At 53.5% G+C, this 10148-nt stretch overlaps 1 protein-coding gene and 1 long non-coding RNA gene across 2 annotated transcripts; one reads left to right on the forward strand and one right to left on the reverse strand.

Moving 5' to 3' along the window:
- Positions 1-1288: 1288 nt before the first annotated feature.
- On the reverse strand, positions 1289-3063 carry LOC113913195. Its single transcript, XR_003517118.2, has 3 exons — positions 2875-3063; positions 2058-2669; positions 1289-1822 (listed from the first exon to the last, which is right to left on the reverse strand). It is a non-coding gene; the product is annotated as an uncharacterized LOC113913195 (long non-coding RNA).
- A 1205-nt stretch (positions 3064-4268) lies between these two features.
- On the forward strand, positions 4269-6222 carry FOXD3 (forkhead box D3). The gene has a single exon (XM_027574961.2). It carries the CDS (start codon positions 4269-4271, stop codon positions 5712-5714), a length of 1446 nt encoding a protein of 481 aa, XP_027430762.1. The 3' UTR covers positions 5715-6222.
- The last annotated feature ends 3926 nt before the right edge of the window (positions 6223-10148 follow it).

The raw sequence follows: 10148 nt of genomic DNA on the forward strand, positions 1-10148 counted from the left end.
TGCCTCCCACACACTCTGCCCGTGCCCCCTCCCCCCGTGCTAACCACCTAAGAACCCAAATTGAGTTGTAATTAACTTCCTCTTCTCCGTCATAAATTGTTCCATCCACTTCTCCCCCACCCCCATCTCACCCCCCAGAACACATTAAATCGCCTCTACCCCAAGACGTCTCAATTTCCTTCTTATCGATCCGGACTCCACTTTTCTTGTTTCCTGTTGCTAGAAACTCCGGTCCCCTCCACCACCACCCCGCCCTCGACGGCGGCTCCCGTCCGGGTGGCTGCCCCACCTGGGTACCACGGACTCCGCCGGCCCCAGGGGAAACAGAGGGAGACTTATTTCCTTCTCCTTTGGCTGAAACGTTTCAAACTTTTGAACAGGTGAGACAGCTGGGTGCCATCTTCTTTAAATCCCTACAGGGAAGTTTGCTTGTTGTGACCCAAGTAGTTACTCTCACTTGTAATAATCTTGTGTGTACTCCTCTTTCTTTCCATCTCCCCCAGTAACCCTCTGCGACCCAGAATATATTTATCCACATATCTCCATCCCCCAATATTTCCATTCCCTCTATCACATTTTTCTTTCCCCCACTAATGTGTCACTTTCTCTCTGTAGCTGTCTCGCCTCTTCAGTCTCGCTCTGTCCTGAAGCTTGGCAGTATCTGACGATTTGTGGGCTCTTAGCTGCAAACTGCAATTACGGGGCAAACAAGATTTACTTAGCCCAAAATCTAGTCAGCGTAGGGCAGGTTCCTGCACCGCTACGGGCTCCCGCCCTTCCGCCTGGGCGGCGTCCCGCAGCGGGAACTGCGGGAACCTTCCGGCCTCCCACCTGGGCCGCCACTTTGCCTCCTTCCGGGCCCCGGGAGGTTGCGCTGGTGGCACTGTCCGCCCGGAAGCGGGAGAACGGTGGCGGGTTCCCCACTCGAGAGTGATCGCGGGAAAATCCGCTGCCTCCGCTGGAAATCGAGATTAAGCCGTTGGCCGGCGCGGTCGACGGACGGCGGTGCCGCAGCCAGTAGGTCCTGCAACGTCTCATCATTTAGCTAATCGAGTCGAAAAGTTTCTGTAAGGGCCAGACCCAGCATCAGATGGTAACACTGATTGAACAAGAGATTAGCACAATAGATCTCTAACCGAGGGGAAGCGTTGCTTTTCACGCTACGCGCCGTAATTAATGGTATGAATCAATTAATTTGACTTTTATTGTGTCGAATGAAAAAAGCGCAACAAATGGAACTGGCGGCTGGGAGTTGTTCACCCCCCCCACCCCTTCCTCCAGGGAGATTCCACTGAGACACCGGGGAATGGACGGATCAGGCTAGGTCTTGGCCGAGGGAGGGCGAGGCAGCGACCAGCAGCGCCGAGGGAGTCCTGAGAGCCAGCCCTGGCTGGCAGCAGAATCGAAATTAGGCTGATTTGGAGGCTACTTTAAGAAAACTACCGAGAGCAGCCCTTGGAGCCGCTACACTCCCGCGCGCGTGTGCGCGCGCGCGCGCGCGCGCGCACACACACACACACACACACACACACACACACACACACACGGCACGCGGCCACGCGGGTCCAGCCTCTTGGGCTGCGATAGGGCTGGCGGTCCGCGCCTCGCACTGCACCTGGACAACTGAAACTGTGCAAAAGTAATTTCTGAATTTTAAATTTCGGGTTCTTTTTTTGTCCTTCCAACCTTCCTTTTTAAAGTATTGGGTTGCTCGGAGAGTTGCAGCCTCGACCTCTGCAGCCGGGTGCAGTGGTGGGCTACCAGCTCGAGCCGCTCGGGTCGGTTTCGCGGAGGTCTAGATGGCATCGCAAACGGTTCGGACCTGCGGGGCCACAAAAAGGTGCAGCTGCGGAAATCAACTCAGAGATGCATTTTAGGGTCAGGTACAACAGGGGATCGTTTAGATACAAAAAAAAAAAAAAAAACTTTGGAGTTTCGCGGGTGTCTCTGGATGGAGTAACTGCCACCTTCCCCCACCCCCACTCCATCCCCGGCACAAACCAGAACTTTCTGCGAAATGGAGATCCAATGGGCTAGTGTTATATCCAGGAAATTACCTAATGGAGATGAAAGTCAATCTGTGTGTCTCACTGGCTATAATGAAGTAAGTTTACGGATTTTTGTTTTCCTAGGCCAAGGATTGAGGGAATCGTAGGTGAGAGAGACACAGACTGGAGGGTATCAGAAGCACCACTGTCCACCAAGAATTAAATCGGTGTCTTAGCGTCTTCTGTAAATATTTCACCAACTATTTCCTCTCGGACGTCTCCCCTTGTTCTCCTTCCTCTGGTGAGGCCGCCATTCTCCTCCCAAGACTCAGCAGACAGACAGGGCTTGGGTTCAAGGAGCCCGCCACACCCGGCAGGCGCTTGCATCTTCCTTTCAGGCGGCCTAAAACTTCAGGAGGAGAGAGGTGGCGCATCGCGGACTCACCGGGTCAGGAGCACTATTCCGAGGTGCGAGGTCCAAGCGCACCGGCAATGCCACGCACCCGTGGTTGGTTTGCGATCCCCCACCCCCAATCCCAGTTAAATCCCCATAGCCTTTCCTACCACCAGTAATTTTACTCGCCAAGGAAACTCGAATGTGTACTAGCCGCATCCTCGCCTCCTCCACCCGCTCTGCTACTGGTTTCCGCGGAAGTTAAATCTTGGAGGATTTACCTAAGCCTTAAGAGGAAAGAATCCACGTTAGTTAGCAGCGACGGCGACCCTAGCACCCGCACACCCGAGGCCGCCCCTCGCTCCCAAGAGGCTGGGCCCCGCGGCCCGGGAAGCCACCTCGCTATCTCCCGGCGTTGTTCTGCCGTCCCAGCCCGAGAGCAGCGTCTAACGTAGAGGCCCGGAAGCCTCCTCTCCGCGCCACTCGACTTACCCAGGCCGCTGACTCCCGGCTCCTTCCCCAGCGCCTCATTTCCGACTTTTTCACATGCTAAGTCGTTTAACAACTCCCAGCAGCTAGTTACGGCCTCTTTATTTATAGGTTCACTGTTATTTTACGTCGTTTTTATTTCTCTCGGCAACTATTCTAATAGATTAATCAATAACTATTTTGTGACCTTCGGGAACCCCAGCTGATGCTGTTGTGGCCGCGCGGGGTGTGTGTGTGGGGAAATATATATATATAACACGCCCACATCGAGCGGGGAAAGCCAAGGCAGGACCCGGGTGGTTTGGCTTAGGGGGAAAAGGATACTTATCCCCTCAGTAGGTGTCTCCGCCTAAAGAGCACTGAGGCAGAAGGGGGTCAACTCTAATTAGCAAAACGGAGCCGGGTGCGCAGCCCTTACTCGAGAGCTAAAAAGAATCAAACCCAAAAAACAAAACAGAGACTACTTTTTCTTAAAAAAAAAAAATGGAATGGGAATCTCGTTCTACGTTGCCCAGTCCCAGCCAAAAGAGTGTTGGCAAAGGGGGGAAGGGGGAAGGGAGAGGGAGCAGGGAGGGCAGGGCAGCGAGAGCTGCCGGGTCCCGCGGACGCTCCCAGGCCCACGCCCTCACTCGCTCACACCCACCCTCCAGCACTCACACCCATAGGCTCCCTCGACCCCCGCGCGGGGCTCCAGCCTAGGCTGGGGTCCCGGGGCGGGCCAGGACGCCCTCGGAGCCCGCGGGATGCTGGCGCACCGTGCGGCGCTGAGTTGCGTGTCCCTCGTCCCTTTGTTGACAATTCCCTGAACCAACTTGAGTTTGGCCGGCTCCGCGGCGGCCCTGACGTCACGCGCGGTCACGTGGCCCCGCCTCCCGCTGGATCTTTAAGTAGAAAGTAATCTATCAGGCCAGTCCTTAAAACGGGACTTTCGACTACGGGGGCTCGGCGTCCCTGACACTCCCCCTCCCCCCCGTTGCCCCTGCCCGCGCCCTCCGGAGCTGCTCCGCGCCCGGCGTCCCGCGCCCGTCTGCACCGCTCTTGCTCTCCACGCCCGGGCCAGAGGCCGAGGAAGGCGGGCGAAGTAAGGGGGCGCGGCGTGGAGAAGCCGCCGTGGCCCGGAGCGGCATCGAGCGCCTAGTACCGAGCGCCAGGGACAGCAGGAGTTTGAGGAGCGCGGCCGCGGGGGGCGGACGGCAGCGCCCACGCCGCGCGATGCCGGGCTGCCGAGTGTGAGCCAAGCCGGGAGGGCCCCGAACCATCTACGTCCCCCTACCCTCTCCCAGTCTCCCATCTTTCGCGAGCACCCAAATCCCCTTCCCCCGAGCTCGGCGACAGCCCCTGACAACTCCCATCGCCCGCCGCTCCTTCCCCGCCGCCGCCACCAACCCCGAGGAGGGATGACCCTCTCCGGCGGCGGCAGCGCCAGCGACATGTCCGGCCAGACGGTGCTGACGGCCGAGGACGTGGACATCGATGTGGTGGGCGAGGGCGACGACGGGCTGGAGGAGAAGGACAGCGACGCGGGCTGCGATAGCCCCGTGGGGCCGCCAGACCTGCGCCTGGACGAGGCGGACGAGGTGACGCCGGCGGCACCCCACCATGGGCAGCCTCAGCCGCCGCACCAACAGCCCCTGGCATTGCCCAAAGAGGCGACTGGAGCCGGCGCTGGGCCAGGGGGCGAGGCGGGCGCTTCCGAAGCTGACGGCTGCAAGGGCGGCGTTGGCGGCGAGGAGGGCGGCGGGAGCGGCGGCGGGCCCGGCTCGGGCAGTGGTGCAGCGGGAGGCCTGGCTCCCAGTAAGCCCAAGAACAGCCTGGTGAAGCCGCCCTACTCGTACATCGCGCTTATCACTATGGCTATCCTGCAGAGCCCGCAGAAGAAGCTGACCCTGAGCGGCATCTGCGAGTTCATTAGCAACCGCTTCCCCTACTACCGGGAGAAGTTCCCCGCCTGGCAGAACAGTATCCGCCACAACCTTTCGCTCAACGACTGCTTTGTCAAGATCCCCCGCGAGCCGGGCAACCCGGGCAAGGGCAACTACTGGACCCTGGACCCGCAGTCCGAGGACATGTTCGACAACGGCAGCTTCCTGCGGCGCCGGAAACGCTTCAAGCGCCACCAGCAGGAGCACCTGCGCGAGCAGACGGCGCTCATGATGCAGAGCTTCGGCGCTTACAGCCTGGCCGCGGCGGCTGGCGCCGCGGGGCCCTACGGCCGCCCCTACGGCCTGCACCCCGCGGCCGCGGCCGGCGCCTACTCTCACCCGGCTGCCGCGGCAGCCGCGGCGGCGGCGGCGGCGCTCCAATACCCCTACGCGTTGCCGCCCGTGGCACCCGTGCTGCCGCCTGCCGTGCCGCTGCTGCCCTCGGGCGAGCTGGGCCGCAAAGCGGCCGCCTTTGGCTCACAGCTCGGCCCGGGCCTGCAGCTGCAGCTCAACAGCCTGGGCGCCGCCGCGGCCGCCGCGGGCACGGCGGGCGCCGCGGGCACCACCGCGTCGCTGATCAAGTCCGAGCCGAGCGCGCGGCCGTCGTTCAGCATCGAAAACATCATCGGCGGGGGCCCCGCGGCGCCTGGGGGCTCGGCAGCGGGCGCTGGGGGCGCCGGGGTAACTGGGGGCACTGGGGGCGGTGGGGGCGGCAGCGCGGCGCAGTCCTTTCTACGGCCGCCCGGGACCGTGCAGTCCGCGGCGCTCATGGCCACGCACCAGCCGCTATCGCTGAGTCGGACGACGGCCACCATCGCGCCCATCCTGAGCGTGCCGCTCTCTGGACAGTTCCTGCAGCCCGCAGCCTCGGCCGCCGCTGCTGCCGCAGCTGCAGCGCAAGCAAAGTGGCCCGCTCAATAGGGACGCGCCGATGGCCGGGACCGAGGGCCGGGTGGCGACCTGGGGCGGCGGCTGCACTTCTAGTTTACGCGCCCCGCCCCGGGCCCGGCCCCCCTGCGCAATCCCGGATTCTGCCTCTCCTCCCCCCCGACCCCTCAACACCGACCTTCGGCGGCCTCCACCCCCTCGCGCACACCTAGGCTGGCGGAGCAAACTCTCACCGCACGCCCGCCGGGAATAGCTTTCCGTACAGGTAAAACTGAAAACCGAATTTTCCAAAAATGTACCCCGACGGCTCCTGCTCTCAGTACCGTGGGTATGGGAGGGAAATTCTTTGTACATATTTGTATAAAAATTACTGACTTTCCTTTTGGGGTTCTTATTTTTTTAAGAAAAAACAAATTCAGTAGATTTAGAGCTCTGAACTTTCATTTTTTTTGAAGGTTCACTCTCCGCAGTTTTATGTGAGAAAAAAATGTATAGAGACGTTGGGAGATTTTAAATATAAAAATTTTTCGAAAGGCGAAAAGTGTCATTCTATTATAAAAGTCTGTTTATATATGAATGAATATATATGGTATTCTAAATGTTATCCCATCGTGTTGTACACAACTTTGTAAATAAATTTTTAAAATGTTCACCCTAGTGTTTTATTTAGATGTCTGAGGTAAACGACAGTATTTTAAAATTGTATTCGTATTTTATCTTTACTAGAAATTCGAGGAGTTTCAAGTATGACCCTTTCAAACTTAGCTATGCATAATTTGAATGGAAGAAAAATTTAATTGGAGAAAGGAGAGAATATGCCTAATTTAAATCGTATTAATATTTTTCTTTTAGTTTTCACATAAATTTGGGATATGGGTGATGATCTCGTTCATACCAATCCATTAAGTCTGACCAGATATTTCTATAGATAAAATAAGCTGCCATTTAAAAAAACCAACCTAAATCTAAACAACAGTACAATCTTTTAATATTTTTTTAATACCAGACTTTTGTCTTCCATATGAGTTCTTGGTCATTTCAATTATCCTTTCAAAAGAATGTAAATTACAAACATCCCCCATTTTAGCATTTAAATCTTAAATTTTTGAAATTATTTCTTTTCATTCCTTAAGTGGCAGTGGTAAATAAACACAGTTAATTTTTTTTAATGTATGTTATGGCAGTTTAATTTTTGCAGTGGAACTGTATTATCTCTATTAACCTGATCAATAAGACATAGTTCTTATCTTTCATAATATTTTCAAATAAGATATTTCTTTTCTATGGCAATAATAAATCCACAACATAATTTTGATTTCTGAAGGATTCCTATGAACGCCTCCTCCCCTCAACCCGCAGTGTTTTGGAAGGCCAAGGAATAGTGGCCTTTAACACCCTTTTAAAAACAGGTGCACATCACCCCTCCCCTTTATTCCCCTCTTTTTATAAACTTTAAAAAACAAACCATAGTCTAGGTTAGTGGGAAATGAGAGATCATAGGGCAGGAATGGGGAGATGTCCTCGTAGATTATTTTTAATATGCATTTCAGCTGTTGCAACCTTAAAAGTATTAAGGTAGAAATAAAACATCTAGACGCAGAAGGCCGTTTCCCATTCACCAACATATCCTCAAATGGCATCAATTCTAATTATTTTGTAATTAATTTAGCTGTTACAAGTACTTTTGCGAAATCGCTTTTTAAATCTGGAACCGGTAGCCGTGCTGTCAGTTCGGCCCTATGCGCGTCCTGCTTGCAAAACAGGGCCAGTCCATGTCGGTGGCGTCCACCTCGGCTCTTGGTCCTGGAGATGCCTTCCGGCTTCGGATTCGACCCTTATTTCTCTGCTGTCGGCGTGGGCTAGGGAGTCGCTTTGAAAGAGAAGTCCTCGAAAATACCGAATCTGTTTTCCTGGTAAACAGTAAACATTATTGTGTCCTGAGTAAACATTCCTCCTGGATCACGGTCCTAAAATAAAACAAGCTGCCGGGGGTGAGGTAGTTTAACTTGATAAACAAGAACCTGATAATCAACCGCGGCGGAGAGGCGCAACAGTAACCTTCACGGAGAAGAGATTATGGACCACACAGTCTCCGGGCGTGTCCCTTCTAATCTCCTTTTACAAGGAAAACTAAACGGATCTAAATTTGTTTGTGTGTTGCAGCTATAAAAGTAACAAGTTGTTTCACAGTTGTGTCTGGCTAATCGGTTTTTACACAAACAGCAAATGGTACATGATTTGTGCAAACACATAGAGGTTATTTCTAATTTTAGCTGACACCCCTGGGAAAAGGGAAAGGCAGGGCTTCTTGAATTCACTTTTAGCCTCAAGAAGCTGCTGATCCAAGGCTTCTAAATGACATTGGATAACAGAGGCCTCATTCCATCCCTGATCCTTTGTTACTTATAAAATTACTCGCTCATATTTCCACGCATAGCAGCAATACCGGCCGAGCCTGAGCCCGCAGCTTGACACTCGGCCACAAGCCGCCGCTTGAGATCCGCAGGGCTTTTTCCAGCGATGCATTAGGCAGCAGGGAGTAGAGAAGGAGGGATCCGCCGGCAACTTTCCTTCTAGTCACTTCTCAACCTTGAACTAGAGCCTGGAGATGGTCCCTTTCCTTTATTTCTTGGAGAATAGGAGACTCCCAGATCCAGATCCCAAACCGGACAGCGGCTGTTTAAAGTGCTGGCAGACGTCTTGGAGATAGACCTGGCTGTACCCCTTTGAAAAGCTGTTTTTGGTTTATGCTTGTTAAACCACGAAGGTTTAGAGCAGAAGGGAAAATGCAAATATATACAATGAACTCAAACATTTGGTTGGGGGGGGTGGTTTGAAACCCACATTCGATATGAACGCGGGCACCAGCGACGAAAGACACTGAAATCCCCTTTTACATTGAGATTTAAAGGCAACACGACTGATACCGCTTTTTATTCCACTTAGGCAGATTTATTTGTAATAAAAAAAGGGAGCGGGTTGATTTTTATGGGGGAGAATTTTAGCTTTCAGCTACACACGAATTTAAACTGGTTTCCACCTCCTCTAGCGCTCATTTCTAGAAAGTCAATCCAGTTCCGAGGTCTGTAGTCCTTAGAACTTCCCCAGGACTGAGTCCCGGAGTGGGGCCCGCGCACGGAGTTCCTCCGGGAATGGCTGAATCGGGAGGTCCCGGGAAATAACGAATCTAGACTAGATCAAGATGCTTGCACGGACTATGATGGGCTCTCGCTGCGATGGCGGATGTGGCCTGTAGGGGGCGACGAGCAGATGGAAAACTTAACGGGTTTTGTCTCCCAGCGTCCAGCCCCAGCCCTCGGAGACCTCTCCTTGTCTCGAAGTCTCTGAACACCCTGACGCCCTTGTTCATCCTCCGGGCCTGGGACATCCAGGTAGAATCTTGGAGAAGCTACTTCCTCGGCCTGTCTCCTGAAAGGGCCAGAGTCCCGAGGGAAGTTTGTCTTAAAGATTGGGAAGCAATAAAGTTTAGTGATGAGGAGACATCTACTTGGTTGCAATTAAGAGTTATATTTGAGGTTATTTATTTTACATGGTTTATAGGAAGAGTCTTGGCAGTGAGGGGAACATGAAAGGTTAATGGGTGGGGGGGTGCGTTTCAACGTGGGTTCCTTGAAGAACTGTCCCAAGAGAATGTGGTCTGAAACCCAGTTCCAAAGCCATGAGTCCATCGGACCCTACTAGTGGCAAACTGCAGCATGAATTAGTAAATGTTCTCTCTGGGGCGGGGGTTGTTGGAAGAAGATTCTCAGGGTGTCCAGGCCTAGTCATGAGGGAGTGGGGTGCCTATTTTATGGGAGGGGATGATAGGAAGCAATGGAATGAGAGAGGCCTTGCAGAAGGGGTTTCAATCAGGGATAAGGCATTTTGTGACTGTGACCTTGGACAAGCTGCTTGGTTTCTTTGAGTCTCTCCATTTCTTTACTCTACAATGAGAATGAGGAGTCCATTTGATGTTTGGGCTTGCAGGATTAGGTGAGTTGGTGTCAGTGAAAAATGTTTTATAAACTGTAAGGAGCTAAGGGAATGTAAGGAGTTTACTTGGTATTTTTAATGGCTTCTGGACAGAGACACAACTCTCTTCCAAACACCAACAGTATTTGCTTTGGTTTTGAAAAACTCAATTTTAGGTGTGAAAAGTGGGTTTTTCTAAGAGGGGTTGCAGAACCTATTCCAGTCCCCTGCTACCTGGAAGGATGGAGCAAAAGAGGATAATCAGAATGGGCTTTTAAAAGGTAGAGTCTCCTGGTTTTGAGTCCTTCTGCCATGCCTTGGGCCTGAGGAGAAGCCCTCAGGCCAGCTGCAGAGGCCTAGTGTGTTTCTTTTTGGCTGACTGGTCCACTTTGCTGTTTGCCCCTTTGCTTCCACCATCTTAGGCAAGTGGGGAAACAGGAGCTCTTTGCTGACAGATGCCCATTAGCGCAAGACATGGGCTCCGGAGTGAATTAA

The sequence above is a fragment of the Zalophus californianus genome, chromosome 4 (genome assembly GCF_009762305.2).
Source record: "Zalophus californianus isolate mZalCal1 chromosome 4, mZalCal1.pri.v2, whole genome shotgun sequence".
In the NCBI taxonomy this organism is placed as follows: Eukaryota; Metazoa; Chordata; class Mammalia; order Carnivora; family Otariidae; genus Zalophus; species Zalophus californianus.